At 43.8% G+C, this 19,134-nt stretch overlaps 1 protein-coding gene across 3 annotated transcripts in view; it reads left to right on the forward strand.

Annotated features, from left to right (window-relative positions):
- Positions 1 to 19,134, forward strand: part of DST (dystonin) — a 750,022-nt gene that overhangs the window by 361,717 nt on the left and 369,171 nt on the right. For all 3 annotated transcript variants that reach the window (XM_069726740.1, XM_069726743.1, XM_069726742.1), the window contains one exon: positions 14,576 to 14,742. In XM_069726740.1, the coding sequence (XP_069582841.1) occupies positions 14,576 to 14,742 (167 nt within the window). The remainder of the gene's footprint in view (positions 1 to 14,575; positions 14,743 to 19,134) is intronic.

Here is a 19,134-nt window from a genome sequence, read left to right on the forward strand (position 1 = left end):
ATTCCCCTGTTCTGGTCCCATTTTGTAGAAATGTTCCCCATATGGGTCACCATCTTATAGTAATGTCCCCTTCTTGAAGTAATGCCCACCATACTGATCCCCTTCTTGTAGTGATGTCCTCTTGTTGTAGTGTTGTCCCCATCCTGGTCCCATTTTGTTGTACTATCCCCCATGCTGGTCCTCTTCTTGTAGTAACGTTCCTACCCTGGTCCTATTTTGTAGTAATATTGAATCATCCTGGTTCCATCTTGTAGTAATGTCCCCATCCTGGCCCTCTTTTTGTAATAATGTCTCCCAACATGCCGTTTTTCACATACACATAAACAAAAAAGATTCTTCTCATTCTTCTCACCTGACCTTGCCCCTCGGCAAATAGCGTCCTTCTCAGCCGGGTCAGCTTATAGAAATGACATCATGTGCTGCCATGAAGGGCACAATGATATCAGCTACCGACCTCTGATTGCTCGGTGACCGATATAGGTATTTTCGTGTAGACAGATGTCTCTGCAACGCAATACAATTCAATTGAATGTGCATCCTTGGCCGCACTGGCATCGGCGGTCCCCCTGACTCCCTGGACGCGATCATCTCGGGAGCTCAGGGCCGCACAATGGAGCCAGGTGGGTCACATACGGCCCCCGTGCTGCTTTTTTAAGGTCCATGTCTTAGAGTTTTTAATATATTCCTCTCACGCTGTAGATTCTATGGGTTTGGTAACTATGTTAACTTAATTAATGTCTGTTGTTTTTTCTTTAATTGTGTTTATACCAAGTTCAGAATCTTAGTTACATTGTGCATTAACATGTACAAACCCATTCAGCAGACTGTGTGTTGCCTACATATTTCAAGCCAGTAGCTAAGTGCTACAGTTTGCTCCCCTGGAGCTGTGGAATTCACTCGAGCTTGTAAGAAGCAAAGTTACCATAAATGTACCTTAACTTTTTATACACATGTACTTGATGCTTTGAAAATCTGATTTTGTAATGCTTTATTAATGATAGAGTTTTGCAATATTCAAAACTTGTATTACCATGAAATAGCAGTAACACATGAAATACAAGTAATGCAATATTTTGTAAGTCTGACTTAACGTTGAATGGATCCAGTCCATATACTTAAACTCCTGGGATCGCTCCTGATCATCGGAGCAGAGGTTGTGCCTAGTACTGCAGCTGAGTCTTGTTCACTAGTAAGGGCTGAGCTGCAGCACCTGTCACATCCTCACTTGTATGTATGGAGCTTGGCATGGATAAACTATGAAGGGCCTTTTTTTTTCTACTAATAATGCGTTGATGACCTATCCTCAAAGTCCTGAAAGACCCCTTTTATATTTACGTCCTATCTGACTTTACTATTTGAATTTATGTAAATCCATGTGTTGATGTGTCTCCTCCTGTAACTTATTGTTTCTTAAAGTGTTTGGCCACTACTTTTTTGTTGGTGGCCTGCAACACCTGGCACTCCTGTGGATCAGCTATCACCAGCAGTGGCCTAAAGTTGACAAAAAACAACTCCAAAAAATCTGTACTTGCTGTAGCTGGGTACTACAGATCCACCCCCATTAATTTGATTTCAAAATACTATAAAAATAATGGTGTTGCTGTGTTCTGTCACCATCTGAGAACTTCCATCCGCTGATGGTAACAGCTGTAACAGTGTCGGGTTGTGGTTACAGTCGCCGCTCTCTATACACTGAGCAGTGACTGAAACCGGCGCCGCACCCCTATGACTGAAAGCGCAAAGCTGTCGGAGGAATAAAGTTCTTTTCCACCTGGCAACGGAGCTCTCAGTCCTGGAGCCGCATGGTGTCCGAACACTATTAACCTGAAGATAAACCCCTATGTTAGTAGTGTTATTTTACACCACAAGTTCTCTATAATTTTTCTCTTTTACTTTACTTAGTCACTCTATGGAACTTGAATATTTCATAGTCTGATGGGTGGCCTAATATTCTGCACTGATGTACTGACAGGAGGTCTATAAGACACTGCTTATGACAGGGCCTATCATACCTACCTGGCAGTCCCAGAGGTTATTCTTTGACCTCTGGTTGTCATGACATCTGTCACACATGTGGATTGTGGACCCATTGTGTCTCCTGATGGTGGTCAGGCTTGAGCTGCAGGTAGCCACCAAGTAGCACTTCTAGGCAGTCCCTGACACTGCAGCTACTGACCCCAGGGGTCAGCATCACAGACACGGACACAGGCTTGGAGTAACTGGCAAGACGGGATTTGGACTCTCTTCAGACATCATGCATTCTGGGTCACTGTGCATAATTGACACTGACTCTGTGTCAAAGGCAAGACAGGATTCTGATACTGGAACAGGCTCCGACCGTACAGACTCTAGAACACTAGCCAGGACAGACAATGGTGCTAGTTCAAGTACCTCCGGAATGGCTTCAGTTTTGGATACCACCGGTGTGGCTTCTGGTTCAGGTACTGCCGGAATGGCTTCAGTTTTGGATACCGCCAGTAGTGCTTCAGTTTCGGATACCGCCGATGCAGCTTCTGCTTCAGGTACCAGCTGGGCAGCTTCAAGGTTCGCATACCGCCAATGTGGCTTCAGGGTTCAGGTACCGCTGGTGGGTCTTCAGGTTCAGGTCCCGCCGAGCAGTGTCAGGGTTTAGATACCTTTGATGCTGCTTCAGGTACTGCTGGTACGGCTACAGGGTCCAGGTACCGCCTGTGTGACTTTAGGGTTCAGGTTCCGCTGGTCTGGCTTCCAAGATCAGGCAGCGCCGGTGTGGCTTCAAGTTCAGGTATCGCTGGAGCAGTGTCAGGCTCAGCTACCACCGGTGCGGGTTCAGGTACATCAGGAACGTTATCAGGCTTAGGTGCCGCCAGAGTGGTTTTATGCTCATGTTCTGCCGGAGTGGTTTCAGGTTCCAGTAACACAGGCAACGGGAACAGGTTCCGGGTTATACAACATGGGTCATAGGCGCAGGTTCAGGTTCAGTAAGCGGCTTGTACAACAGATTCAGGTACTAGCAGAATAGGTTCAGGGATCGGTTCAGGGGCCTGACAACTAACTTAGCAAGGATAGACTCAAATTAACACTATGGAGGGTGTTGTGCGCTTACCTCCCTACAGCTATTAGCTGGTGGCATTTCCAAAGTGCACTCGTGAGTCCCTTTAAGAGGCAACATGCGCAGGCCCAAAGGGACCAGAATGCTGTTCTTTGCAAGGAGAAAACGCTGAGCAACCGGGGCGGAGAGTATATCGGCGCCATCCCTGCCATGAGGAGGGAGGGGGTACATGTAGGGATGCCATCATTAGCATTACAACATCCATTAACAATTTGTCGCTGGTGAAGGGTGGTGGTGGTTGCGGTGTGGTGAGAGAGGGAGTCTCCACTCTCTCACAGCCTTTTTAAATGCTGTTGTCACTATTGTGTGTGGCATTTACAGAGTTACAGCTAAAGACGCTGCTGTCATTGGCCCTTGCTGTTGCATCCATTTGCCAGAACTCTTGAAAATAGGACATACAGTTATGTTCAATGTCGGGAAGGGATTAATAGCAATGGAGACAATAAAGCAAAAATGCCGAAGCTCTGCTTTAAGTTATATAAATCCATTGAGATACAAATTCAATAAAGTGTTGTGCAATACTGTAAAAATAGTATCATGAAGCATCTGTCAGAGGCATCCATCCAATGTGTAACTGCTGTTTTAATTTTTATTTCATAAATCATTGGTACACATGAAAATTAGAAACTTTGTATTATATCTTATCAGATAAATCTGCATAGCTCACCTCCTGGACTGATCCTTCACTCTCAATTCATGGATAAAATCTGTATTCAGTAAAGACAGATGTACCCATTACTGAGATAGGAGATGGCAGTTGGTGCTTTTAAAATTCTATGGAGGGAGGAGCTAGAGGCTACCATTCTGCTGCAAGTTCTCCTGAAAGTTATATTACTTCATAGAACTTTATGAGCACCAACTGCAATCTCCTATCCTAGTTTTATGAACATCTGTATTCACTGAAGACAAATTTTAGCAATGAATTGAGAATATTGAGAATTAAATTTAAGAACTAGCAGAGATAGAAGCATATTTCCCTGCTAAGAAATATTACAAAGTTTCTTATTTTCATTTACACTATTGATTTAAGAAGGAAAAACACAATTGGAATGACAGTTATTCCTTAATGTACTGTATATAATCTTTTTAACCTGGGAGCACTGTCAGTGTAAGGCCGGGGTCACACTTGCAAGTGCAATGCGAAAAACTCGCACAAGTCACTCGCATCAATACCCGGCACTGCCGCTGGCACTCGGGAACGGAGCGTGCAACTGCATAGAAATACATGCAGCCGCACACTCCGGTCCCAAGTGCCGGCGGCAGTATCGGTCATTGAGGCGAGAGATTCGCGCTGCACCTGCAAGTGTGACCCCGGCGTTAAATGGCGTATGGACGGCATCTACCAAGGCACTGTATAGCAGTTAGATTTTTAAATGTTTAAAATCTTGTGTCCTACAGCTTGGGATATGTCAGGTGTGTCAGGATATTTGGGTCAGTGGTGTTTTGGGTCTATATATGGTCTCACTCCAGATCTAGTCTCTGATCTGTCAGTAGTATAAGGGTATGTGCACACGTAGAAAGCTCCTCTGCGGATTTTTCCGCAGCGGATTTGATAAATTCGCAGTGCAAAACCGCCGCGGATTTATCGCGGATTCCGCTGTGGTTTTACATCTGCAGTTTTCTATTGGAGCAGGTGTAAAAACGCTGCAGATTCCGCCCAAAGTATTGACATGCTGCGGAAAATAAAAGGCTGTGTTTTCGCGTGTTTTTTTCCGCAGCATGTGCACTGCGGATTTCGTTTCCCATAGGTTTACATTGTACTGTAAACTCATGGGAAACTGCTGCAGATCCGCAGCAAAATCCGCAACGTGTGCACATACCCTAAATTAGGTTTTCCCTTTAGTGAGAGGATATGACAGCTGCTCCTCATAAGATTCTATGAAAATGAGAAGAAGAAGAGGGAGGGCCTAGAGAGACGCAGACATCCTGCTACAATTTCTCCTGAATCGACAGGTATATTTTACAGGGAACTTGTCAGCAGATTTTACCAATACTAACGAAATCCACCACCTTTAACTCTTCTTGTATCGCAGCCATCTGTAAATAAGCCCTAACTCCCCATTCATATCATAAAAATACATTTTTTACTTCTCCGGTGCTGTGTACTAATTGTCCGGTTCCGTAGACATTGCTGGCCTTTGCCCTGTGCCCCTGCTATCCCCACAATTGCGCCCTCCTGCTTTGATTGATGCTGATGATGCTCGTTCCTGCGCATTTAAAACACAGGAATGCACTTTGATCTGCCCTACAGTGTGGTGGAGCAAAGTTCTGTAATGCACATGTGCTGGTGTAGTAGCAGATAAAAGTATACGTGTGCAGGCCAGAGGTTTATCTGCGCACAAGAGGAGCAAGGCTATGTGCTCATGTTGAGTATTTGCTTGCAGAAATTTCTGCATCTCTTGGCAGGAAAAACGCGATTTGGTACATTTTTGCCACATTTTTGTATGCATGTTTGCATGCGTTTTTGTACCGCAATGAAGGCTTTTTTTGAGCTAAATAAAGATATATTTTTTAAAGTTTTGTGATGTAATTTCTTGGCTCAATACCTCCTTTTTCATGCTCATGCAGTGTGGCATCAGGGTAATGGGATTAGGGCAGCAGCCTTCATTGACATATAGTTCTAGGCTTAGTAATGAAAAGTTGTCAGCCTGACACCCTCATTACTAAGGCCAGGTTCACATTACGTTTTTGGCGTCCATTAGACGGACTACGTTACACCACGGCACCGCCATTTAGTCCAATGTTGGGCGCATCGCTAGCGCACGCCCACAATGGGCGTGCACTAGCGATGTGCCGTCATTGAGTGACGGACCCTGGGACGCGGGCTGCAGCGTTTCCGGGTCCATCACTACTAGCGCAGATAGAGCATCTGCTAGCTCTATCTGCGCTAGTGCGACGACATATCGGCAATTGCGTTAACAGCAGCCCGTTAACGCATGTGTTGAACGGGCTGCTGTTAACGCAATGTGAACCTAGCCTTAGCCGATAAGTAAACACAACCACTTGCAAGCAAACACACACAAACCTACACACGCATTGTCACCAGCCTATGTAGGAGCATTAGCAGAAGGAACGTACATAGGCTTGAACCAGACAGCAACTGTTAATTTTAAAGAAAAAAAAAATTACGTGGGCTCCTGCGTAATTTTAATAACCAGCAGAGGGAGAGCTGATGGCTGGGGTCAGATGTTTATAGCCTGGGAAGGGGGTAATACCTATGGAGCTTCCCAGGCTATTAATATCAGCTCACAGCTGTGTACTTATCATTTACTGGCTATTAAAATGGGGGCCCCCCAAAATATGAGGTGGGGTACCCCTATAATTAATAAACAGTAAAGGCTATGCAGACAGCTGCGGGCTGATATTAATAGCCTAGGAAGGGGCCATGGATATTGGCCCCTTCCTGACTAAAAACATCACCTCTCAGCCGCCCCAGAAAAGGAGCATCTATAAGATGTGTCAATTCTGACACTTAGCCTCGCTTTTCTCACTTGCCCTGTAGCAGGATCAAGTGGGGTTCATATTTGTGGGGTTGATGTCACCTTTGTATTGTCCGGTGACATTAAGCCAACAGGTTAGTAAGAGAGAAGCATTCATAAGACACCTATCCATTAGTAACCCCATAGTGATTTTGTATAAAAACACAGACACCCAGAATAAAGTCCTTTATTTGAAATAATCACACAGACCCTTTAATTAATCTTAATTAAACCATACTCACCAAATACCTAATCCACTGACGGCAACATCTCCTGCAACACAAATAAAATAATAAACCACAGTATTCCTCACCTGTCCGAAGAGAAGATAATACATAATGTCCCACGATGATCCTGATGACATTGAGAGCAGTCACTGACAAGAGGTAATCACTCCCGCAGTGTATCACTGAGTTGCCGTGAGAGAGTTCACTGGAGTTGATCAGCTGATCAGCTCCGGTGATCTCCCTTATGGCACCACTGCTGCGTGGGAAAGTTATCATGCAGCTGTGCCGTAAGTGAGAGCACCGGAGCTGGTGAACTCTCACGGCAGCTCAGTGATACACAGCGGGAGCGATTACCTCCTGTCAGTGTATCACCGGCGGCCGGGTAGACCGGTCACATCTCCCGATGTGACTGTTCTACACGTGAGATCGCCGTGGGACACTTGGGATTACGGACTACGGTGGACAGCTGAGTATATATTGGTTTAGTATTTTACGTTATTTCTAGGAGACAAGGGCATCAAAGATTGGGCGTTAAGGTGAGTATAATGTTTATTTTTATGAGAATATGTATATAATTTCACTTTTTTTATATATATATTTTTTAACTGTGAGCACAGGTGCTGGCTGATGAGACTACATCTCCCATCAGTGGCACCTGCTGTCACTGTTATCAGTGACAGCAGACATAGCACGACGGGAGCTGCAGTCTCATCGGCCCACGCCAGCTTTTTACAGCAGGTCACCGCTGTGGGTCACAGTCAGTTGCGGGATCACGCTGGCAGCATGATCCCGCAACACTCTGACCGACGGTCTGCAGTAGCATTACCGCGGGTGACAGTCACAGCTGTGGGGTCACGCTGACATCTGACAGCATGACCCCGCAGCTCTCTGATCGTCTGTCTTGCTAGCGGTAGCGTTACCGCCGATAAGAACCACCACGCCGGTGTTTCCCATGCTGTCACACAGATGACCGTGTGAAACACCATAGAAAGATGGTAAAATGCAATACAAAAACTCAGCAAATCCGCAGCAGATCTGCAAAAAATTTTACACCTACGTTTTTGCTGCGGATTTAACTGACTCAGTTGAAGTCAATGGGTGCGGAAACGCTACAGAAATGCGAAAAGAATTGACATGCTGTAGAAAAAAAACGCACTGAAAATACGCACGGAAATTTACTGATCATTTGCTCAACCCTTCAGGATTGTCATTGAATTACCTTTCATAAGGATTCCATAGTGTTTCTGGACAATTTATGCGCGGAAAAAAAACAACTGCAAAAACGCAACGTGTGCACAAAGCCTTAGAGCCGATGGTTTTACTCTATGTTGGGAGAACCTGCTAATGTGGTTATTCACTCACCTCAGTCTTTCATCCTTATAGTTAAAATATTACAGACTGCAATAACCAGTAACTTGATTTAGGGTTTAGACCTACAATTGGGTCATAAAGAGCCCGGACAGTGTGCATAGTGTTTTGTTAGACTGTTTTGGATCATAAGATTTCCTAATTAAGCCTCACACGCTGTGGCATATTCCAGGAAATTAAAATATTGATTTTCTCTATATAAGTGACATACATGTAGAACATTTTGCTTTTCTTATTAATATAACAAGCTGAATATACGTTCCACTTAAGCTCTGATTTCTATTTACCAATGCCATAGCAATAAGATCTACTTTCAGAAATAGAAGCCACCTGCTCTCTACTGTCTCTCTACTGTCTAATGTATGGAGAAGGTGCTAAAATTAGGCCTCACCTTCAGCATGTCACTGTAAAATTGTATTCCAAGTAATGAGTGATTCTTCCTTTACTGTTGCACACTAGATCTGTTGCTACTGCCAGGAATAATATAAGATTATAGTTTTGTTACTGTCCTCATAATTCAGTATTAAAGGGAATCTGTCAGCAGGTTTTTGCCATCTAATCTGAGAGCGGCATAATGTAGGGGCAGAGAATCTGATCCCAACAATGTGTCACTTACTGGGCTGCTTACTGTAGCTTCGATAAAATCACAGTTTTATCAGCAGGAGATTATCACTGTAGGACTAGTAAACCTGTTGCTAGGTAGTCAAGTATATTCATGAGCTCTGCATAACCCCACCCCCACCACTGATTGGCAGCTTTCTGTCTATGCACAGTGTCCTCAGTAAACTGTCAATCAGTGGTGTGGGCGGGGTTATACAGAGCTCAACATTCAGAGAACTGGTAGATTTGCAACAGATAAAACAGTAATATTATCAAAATGACAGTATGCAGTCACAGTAAGTGACACATTGCTGAAATCAGGGTCTTTGCCCCTATATCATTCTGCTCTCAGATGGGGCAGTGACAGATTACCTCTAAGTTGAAATGTTAAAAAGAATTGTTGAAAGTTGTAAATATTTTTGTTGGTTGGTGGCAGGAGATTATATAGGGCCCTGGATGGTGTAAACAGTGTTAATTAATAAAAAGAAGCCTTTTTCAATAACTTTGCAAAGGAGCAGCTCATCTCTGGTCATTGTTCGGCTTTGTGGCCACGATCCGGAACTGGCAGTGGTTTCTCCGCAAGAGAAATCGACATTCTGTTGTCTGGAAAGACGCGCCGCATGTCCGTCTCCGCAGGTAAGCTGCGGGCGTCTCTAGAAATCCCATCCACTATGCTGTAACAGCTGGATGCTGCGGGTTGGACGCTACACAAGTACGCAGTGCCCAACCCGCAGCGTTTACTGATTGTGGGCACATATACCTAGCAAGCAGTATAGTACCCATTGTGCAGGAAGAAAGCATTGTATTATCTAAGTACATTATATGTAGTGCAGGTTAAAAAACAGCATAGTACATCTTGCACTGAAATAAAAAAAATTTGGTATAGTTGGAGTGCACTGCAGTAAATGAAGCACAGTTAGACATCTGCAGAGTTCCTATAGTAGCAATTGTAAGTATTGCATGGAGTAAAGGTAGAAAGCAGTACAGTCCAGGTAGTGCAGGTAGAATGCACTGCAACTATGTGCAGCACAAATAAATGGCAGTAAAATACAAGTTGTAGAGGTAAAACAATAGTATAGTAACTGTAGCACAGATGAAGAGCAATAGTGTACAGTGAATAATTAGAGAACAGTATAGTACATGTAGATCGCAGCACAGTACATGATGCACAGTATGTATAATTACAGACCACGGTACAGGTAGAGAATAGTGATGAGTACATCAATCTTACAGAATTCAAATTCGGTCTCTGAAAATAGGCCATCAAATTCAATGTGCATGGAAGTTGTTTCGGGGGCACAATGTTACCAATTTTTGCGTGCTACTGAAAAAAAAGCCAACCCCATGAATTTAAGGTGTTTTCCTGTGCATTTTTAGTGTCATTTTGTAGGATACAATTTGTGATACTATCTTAGGGCTTATAGAGTAGCCTATGGGAAAACCTCATCGAACTGACAGTAATGCCACCGACCCAAAAAAGGAAAAGAACAGTGATCCTCCCCCAAGCCCCACAAAGAAAGGGGCATTGTTCAGAAGCAGAAAATGCCCCTAAAGAACATCTGTGTTTCCCTCACCATCAGACTGCCCTGCTGCCATTTTGATTCACATGGCAATCACAGCGGCGTCATTTGGAGATTGTGTTCCCATCCCCCATACTACATATCTTATAAACATAAGTCATTTACCTCATTTTCTGTTTTATTTGTTCCCGGTAAGTCCAGGTAATGGCTCCAAAGGTTAATATGAGTCACTCTCTGTGACATGAAGTAAGATGTATGTGGCACTTCTCAGTCACATGCGGCTTGTGCCCTGCCTGTGACAGCTAATCTGTCGTACTTCATACTTTAGCACACAGGCAATTATATGTTTGTCTAAGAGGATTGGTGGCCAGAAATAAGTCAGCGGCTAATCAGACACAGGCCTGGACTGGGCACGCTGCCATGACATTTATTACGTGTGCATTTCTCAGCTACCAACATGGCTGCTTCCAGCAGAGCTAGGGAGTGATCTCTGGGAAGAATCAGGATGCTCGCCTGACTGTGCTGCTCCGTGTCCGAGATTCGGGATACAGAGAGATGCGATCTGACTCCTCTAGAAATGGGCAATGTCTGTGGATGTGTGCGAGCTGAGAAGGAGGAATGCTATATTGATCCAGCAAAGGCTCCTTTCACTCCTGCTAAGAATTCTTCAGGAAGAAAGTTTTTCAAAAGAAGAAAATCCGACAAAAGGAAAGAGCCAGAGACTTGTGGCGGAGCTGAAGCCACAAATGATGATGTGGAGAAGACAGAAGATGGATGTAACCCTGAGGATTTTGTGGTGTCTGTTGGTGGAGCTTACCCCAGAGGTACCAGTGATGGGCAGAGGTCCCCCAAGCATGGCTCCAGCAGTAGATCCTCAGCCGGGGACAGCGCTGTGATATTTCACTGTGATCGACACACGAAGCCGACTGCACAAAAGGAAGTTATTTCTCTGGAAAACTTTGCTGTGACCAGACATCTTTCTTTCCCAAACATTCCGAATAAACTAACATTCCTTCCTTATGCGGATGTCTGTCCTCAGAGAAAGGCTTCCAGCCTGTTCTCCATTGACCGCGTGACTGCACCGTGGAAAACTCGGACAAGTTGCTTTTTTGAAGAACGAGAGAAAAGTGATGTGAAGGGGGTGACAAAAGTGAAGAGCAGTGATTGTGTTGTGTATGCCAGGTACTTCACAGCTGGTGAGATTGCGAGGCCGTCCTTTGCCACATCTCCATCTCACGTGCCAAAAGATTCACAGGTGCACTGCGGTCCCTCACCAGCCTGCCAGGTAACTAGAACGAGTGCCAATAATCTGCTTCTCCTGTGCCACATCTTGTATGCATGCCTGTTCCAAATGTTTACTGAGTAACAGCATGATAAATGGTTAACGCCAGCTCCCGAGATCATAATAAAGCTACTGCAAACTAGTAAAGCTTATGCCTAAGACCTTCACAGTTACACAGGAATAGCTCCCAGCAGCTGAGCTCTGGTATTTATGGCACACATGTAGGACAGACGGAGCAGTGTGGTCAGTACACACCGACACTGCTATTGTGACTGAGCAGTGTCCTTGGGCATACCACAGAAGCCATTACATGGGCAGTTGGTGGCACTGCCTACTGTCTGAGCAGTAACCCAGTGCTATATGTGCCCGTGCCCCGATCGGCGATGATAGCTGTACTGGCTAATACATAGTGCTGCCCTGCAAATATTTTAGGTTTTTATCTATTACGTAAACGCTACAAAGAAATCCTTATGGTTACTTCTTGTTCCAATGCAGGTTTGCATCAAGATTTTTATATACACTGTTTGGCTATAAAATGAAAGTGCATAACATTGAGTATTTGTAAGTACGGCTTTAGGCCTCCTCCATACACAAGTGTATTAGCATTCTAAACACTAACAAAATATCATGAAGGGCAGTAATGCCGGATTGCCGGCCAGGAGGAGTGGCAAACAAGGGGAAGCCACATCAGGGCTGGGGAACCCCCAAAACACAGGGAGGATCGAGAGGAAAGACGGGAGATCAGGCCAGGGTCAATAACAGAAGTCACTAATACTACTGCCGAAACGGCTATAACTGGCAGCCATGGACTGACTGCAGTTGGTTTAAATAGAAAGGAACCCCACCCCTGCTTCCAGCAGAGCCCTAATAGAATTTAACCACTGAAATGCCCGAACAAAGCTAAAGGTAGCAGGAAGTCTCAGCAGAGCTACGTTTTAGCACAGCAACGGTTGCGCTGCCCAGCGGCAACCACGGCCTTAACACCCTGCCGCCTGGTAAACGTGGCCGATGTGGCAAGAGCATGTTCATACATGGATTTTACACTTTCCCAAACATCATCCCTAGATCTAATCAGTGATTGACAGCGGCATCTTAGTGGTTGACCAGCAGCGATTAAAGAGGCACACAGCTGGCACACCATGACATGTCGGGTTAATAAATTCTCCCCTCATGTTTTGAAGAATTACCCCTTTACATGTCCTCAAGTACTTGATTTGCTTTTAGGACCATCATGTTGGGTATTTCCTAGCGTCCATGATGCTACGTTTACCATAGTTGTGTTATATACCATTACAGGCTGGTCTACATCTCACCGAGTCACCTTCCTCCTTTATTCACTGTCCTCCATCTCCATCACATATTAAATAGTAAGTCTTGCCAGATGTACGGGGTTTCTTTTCAAATGAAAGTTCAGCATATTGTAGAAATGCTGCGTTACAGTAGGTGATTAGGTGGCAAAACATTTTATAGTACCGGATAACCCTGTTTAGGGTACAGTAGCAGTCAAAAGGCTGATGTCATAAGTACATGGACATTCTGCACCAAAATTATAAGACCCTCATGTCTCCCTAATAGTCGTAGTTGTTGCACTTTCTGTAGTGATACTTATGAATTATGTAGGATGTGATAATGTATGTAAAGCGCTGTAGAATTAATGGTGCTATATACTGTAAGTGAGTAAAATAAATAAATGCTGTATGTATGGGAGTTTACAAAAATGAACAGTAAAGTTTTTTGCTACAGTAGATACCAAGTATGCAACAGTATTGAGTTTAATAACACCATATTTTCTGTCCAGTTAATGTCTGTTGGTAAGAAGAACTGGCCTGACCAAAGTTAACTGGTTATTGTCTATAGCAGAAGTTGGCAATTAATATTCCCGAGGGGCTGCATGAGAGATTGTGGCTGTTGTGGAGGCTGAATCTATAGGCCGAAATTAATTCTGCTCAGTATTAATATTAACATATTAATTACAATTAATATTACAATAAGATAATTATATCACTTAATATTGAGCAGAATAAAGTATGCTGGAAATTCTCTATTTATAGTATAAGCCCACACACTGCTCCCCTGTATACAGTGTAAGCCCACAGACAGCCCCCAATATAGAATGTGAGCACTCTCATGGTCTCTCTATACAGTATCAGACCCCACATAACCCCCTGCATACAGTATGAGTTCTCACATAGTCCCCTATATACAGTATAAGCCCCACATAACTTCTCTATATACAGCATAAGCCCCACATAACTTTTCTTTATAGTGTGAGCCCCCACATAGCCCCTCTGTATGCAGTATAAGCCCTCACATAACCTCCTAAATACAGTATGAACCCTCACATAGCCTTTTATATGCAGTATGAGCCCCACATAACCCCCCTAAAAAGTAACACATACTCAACTTTGCTCTCACCCCCAGCGCTCTGCTTCTGTCACCGGTGCATTGACTCCACGCACAGCAGACACAATGTAATGACGTGATCGTGTCTGCTGTCTCAGTTGCACACGCTGATTGGGGGATAATGGAGCCAGTGGCTCTGTCCTCCATCAGTGTATTCTCTGCTGTATGCATCCTGAGGATGAAGATAGCGGTGACATTGAGGAGCAGTATGGTGTGGCCTGTGGGCCACTGTTTTCAGCCCTTAGGTTTCGACTGGAACAGCAGATCAGTTGTAGGGATTTAGCGCTGTTTGCCAGTTAAAGTAGTTGACAAGTGACATCAAGTATCATTGCTTCTCATCGCTTCCATCAAGGGAAGCAGATGAAAACCTAGGTGCACGTGACCGCATTCTTGCAATCATGTAATGGTTGCTGAAACCAGCATGCACATGAAAATCCCAATAATGTGTAATATACACACTGTTACGATTCAGTAAGCTCCAGTGCCTTCTGGAATATTTCCCCAGAGTGGGACAACTCCATTTAAATGCTTTTGGTACCTCAAGTATATATTGACTGGTGGTAATATGCTGAACAAGATAAAAGTTGTTCCTTACTCTTTTTCAGATTTCTGACATTCATGTTACTGGAGAGTCAGAGGATATGTCAGCCAAAGAGAAACTTCTTCTTTGGACACAACAAGCTGCTGATGGCTACAGTGGAATTCGATGTGAAAACTTTACCACATGCTGGCGAGATGGACGACTCTTTAATGCCATCATTCATAGATACAGGTAAGTGTGCATGTTGTATTGCTGCACTTTCATTAATTTGGTGCATATAGTTTACAGTATTGTGGCACAGTTCGCAAAGTAATCAGATAATCCACCAAGCAAAAAACTGTCTGAACTTTGCAACTAAAAAATATTTCAGAATATTGTAATTTCCCTATATAATTTAATGCAGTATTGAATTAGACCTACTGTCAGGTTTCACAGACTAACGAGATGATGAGCCTGGTGTACGTTCTTTGAAAAGCCATGTTAGAATGGCTGTATAATCCTGATAGCATAGTGAACATTATGAGTCCAGCGAATAGAGAGTTCATGAGTCCAAGCGTATTCAATCTAAGGCCACCCAGCTTGACTGCTGCAGCTTGTCCCCAGCAGTGTGAGCTCTCAGCATCAGCAAGGAGGAGGTACTCTGAGGTGCTATCTTGCTAGGTGGACTTTCAAAAAGATTATGCAGCTATTCTAGCATGAATTGTCAAAGTAAGTGCTGTCTCATAAGGTATACTAGTGTTTGCAGGTTGTATTGCGGCAGATCTTCTTTATGAATATATTTACAAGACCTCCCCATTCAGTATTTTCTTGATTCCAAATTTAATGAGTGTTCTCACCAATAATTCATTACATTGCCCCTGCCAAAGCAGAAATTAAATGCACATGTGGGTGTGGGGTAGTGTTCAGCACTTGGTTAGGAAACATTGTGCTTGCTCAGTAACCATGTTTAAATACACATGTGGGTAAAGGAGTTGTAATGATTGATTTGGGGGGCTTATGCTGTTATGATAGGCTTGTGCCATGAATTTGTGGTTACTGATATATATTTTATGTGATATTTTATGTGATAATGTGATTCATTTACAGTTTATGATGTTCTACTCTAAAGCTATGCACAACACACTGTCCCTTGTTGTTTCAATTTTTATTTCTTTCAACTGTAAATAGAACTTTTGTAAAAAGTTTATATTTTGGAGTTAATATATTAAACAAAACACTACTGAACAACGCTCCCTGTAAAGCCGGAGTCTCTCGCATCACTACTCGGCACTGCCGCCGGCACTCAGGATCGGAGCGTTCAGCTACATAGAAATACATGCAGCCGCATGCTCCAATCCTGAGTGTCGGCGGCAGTTCCCGGGTATTGAGGCGAGAGACTCGTGTGAGTTTCTCGTACTGAACTCACAAGTGTGATCCCTGCCTAAGAGTAGTAAAAAATTCTCTTTATTCCATGTTAAACAGTACAACATAGTGTGAGGGTAGCATTTTGATCCTTAACCCCTTAACGGATTCTGCCCATCATTGGGCGCCTCCCCCTGTTTGATATGGGCTCCGGCGATGATCCCGCACCTTTTCTGGCACATGACAGCTGAACTGATCAGCTGATATGTGCCGCTAACAGCCATGAGTGGAATCGCGATCTAACCACAGCATATCACGAGCACGAGCATGAGCATATCATTAACACAAAACTGAAAACAAAGATTAAGAAACAACCACAAGACGTATTTTGTCAACCAAGGTATTATTGTAATCAGTATAACAGGGCCAACCTGACACTTGTCTGTAGGTTACTGTGCACAATCCTGGAGACAGGTCCCCTTTAAATTAGTGATGTGTGTAAAGTAAACATTGGCTGATTGGTTGACCAAGGTGTGAAATTGAACAATACCTGACCAACTCAAAGGCTGACCAATGTGTGAAAGTAAAAAGTTTCCTACAACTCAATGCTCTGCCATAATCTTAGGTAAACTTTTCCCGACCAATTCAACTCCCCCCGCTGTTACATTTGTAATTGTGTATTTTTTTAATGAACTCATGGACTTTTTGTTGAGAATAATCACTATTTTTTCAGACATAAAAATCTTTTTCCACTAAATAAATTGATCAATTTGCCCTTTTTTCAAAATGGTTTTATTGTATCACATATGTCTTTTATTGGCAACCTAACACCTTGCATTGTTCATGTTTCTGTGGTGGAAGCAAAGCTAAACATTGGGATCCTGAAAAACACAGCAAAACATCCAGCAAATCCTTTTATTTGTAAGCAGCTTCTTTAGGCCGGGATCACACTTGCAAGAAACTCGCACAAGTCTCGCATCTCAATACCTGGCACTGCCGCCGGCACTTGGATCGGCGCGCTCATCTGCCGGTGGCAGTTCCGGGTTTTAAGGCAAGAGACTCATGAGAGTTTCTCACAAGTGTGATCCTGGCCTTACTGCCAAAAGAGCAAGATTTCCTGCAACAAAAATGCAACGCGTTTACCTAGCCTTCTATGGATCAAAAAAACACTGCAAAAATAAGAAGTGACATGCTGCAGTTTAAAAAAAAAAAAAAAGTTTTACAATTCAGTCCAGAAAATAAAAACAATATGTGAGCATGAGATTTCTGAAATATCACAGCTTTTGTTGGTACTGTAAAAAGCAGCTTGTAATGTGAATAATAATTAGCCATAGAAAAACGCAATTTGTGAACATAGCATATGTTGTATCTTGTGCGATGAACATTGTGCGGGTTAATGGTGAAGTGCTGAGCCACAATTACACAGACTTTTCCAGTGATGGGGCTGAGGATTCTCTGATTTCTGTTTTGTGATTAAAGGGGTTGCCGGTCTAAAATGTCACGCTGGGTGACTGCGGACTTATAAATCCCTCCAGTACACTCACTCAGAGGATTCGCTGGTTTCTGAGTTGGGACCGGAGGGTATGTATGTGTTACTCATACTCTTGGCTAGAACCCAGCTAGTGGGCATTGCCTCACTCCATGCACTTGTATTTAGCGAGATCGTACACTCTCTAGTGATGTGGGCTTGGCTATCTAGCCGGCACGGCCTCGCTCAATACAAGTGTACGGAACGAGGCCATGCCCACTAGTTGGGTTCTGGCTGGGAGTATGCATAAGGCATGCATCACTTGCCCATTCCTGGCTCAGAAACTGGCGAATTCTCACAGTGCACATTGCATGCGCTGGGGGATTTAGGAGTCTGCAGAGACACAGAGTGACTGCAGACTTATCATTTTAGACCGGACAACACCCTATAATAACTAATGTTGTTTAGATGGTATTGTAGGCAACATTGTGAATTTTATTGGTACTCCTAGCTAAATGGTTGATTTCATATTTCGGAATGGGGTCTTGTATTCACTAGAGGATTCTAGAAGTGTTTAAAGGTAATCTGTCATTAGGATGAACCCTTTTATGCCAGCTGTATGGGCATGTTGGTCTTGAGAAGCTGAATAAAATGATACCTTGATATCTGTGATCCGATCTTTTATGCTATAGAGAAATTCATGTTTTTTGTAAGTAGATAAGCTGTTCCTGATATGGACCAGACACAGATCAGCACGATACTCTGCCTCCAATGCTTATTTTAAGTAAAGCGGAGCATTACCATTTCAAGGTATCTAACCAGCACAGTAGAACTGAACTTTGCCTAATAACAAACAGCTGTGCTGTATTGCAACCCAGTTTGCCTGTGAGATGGGAGCTGAAGCTCAGAGAAACATGTAGATGTGTTAGGTATGACCACATACAGCTTTGCCGTGAGAACAGGAGAGCACCACTACACAACACACTGGTAACGCGGCTGTCACGTGGTTTGAACAACAGAGAGGAGCCAAAAGACCGTGGTATCTGATTTCTCCTACTCCTGTGCTGAGAAGAAGCACTTTTCCTCTTCATGACATGAGCAGTACATGTACTGCTCAAATCGTGTCTCCCCCTTTGATGTGGGCTCCGGCGGTGAGCCCACATCAAAGTCACGACATGTCAGCTGTTTTGTACAGCTGACATGTGCGCGCAATAGCGGCGGGTGAAATCGCTATTCACCCGCCGCTATTAACCTGTTAAATGCCGCTGTCAAACACAGACAGCGGCATTTAACTACCGCATCCGGCCGGGCGGCCGGATATGACGTCATCGCCGACCCCCGTCACATGATCGGGGGTCGGCGATGCATCAGGAAGGTAACCATAGAGGTCCTTGAGACCTCTATGGTTACTGATCACCGGTGGCTGTGAGCGCCCCCCTGTGGTCGGCGCTCACAGCACACCTCCATTTCTGCAACATAGCAGCGATCTGATGATCGCTGCTATGTAGCAGACCCGATCAAGTGGTGCCAGCTTCTAGCCTCCCATGGAGGCTATTGAAGCATGGCACAAGTAAAAAAAAAATGTTTTTAAAAATATGAAAAAAATATAAAAAATATAAAAGTTTAAATCACCCCCCTTTCGCCCCATCCTAAATAAAACAATAAAAAAAAAAACAAACCTACACGTATTTGGTATCGCCGTGTTCAGAATCGCCCGATCTATCAACTAAAAAAAAGCATTAACCTGATCGCTAAACGGCGTAGCGAGAAAAAAATCCGAAACGCCAGAATTACGTTTTTTGGTCGCCGCGACA

The sequence above is a fragment of the Ranitomeya imitator genome, chromosome 5, assembly GCF_032444005.1.
Source record: "Ranitomeya imitator isolate aRanImi1 chromosome 5, aRanImi1.pri, whole genome shotgun sequence".
Lineage (NCBI taxonomy): Eukaryota > Metazoa > Chordata > Amphibia > Anura > Dendrobatidae > Ranitomeya > Ranitomeya imitator.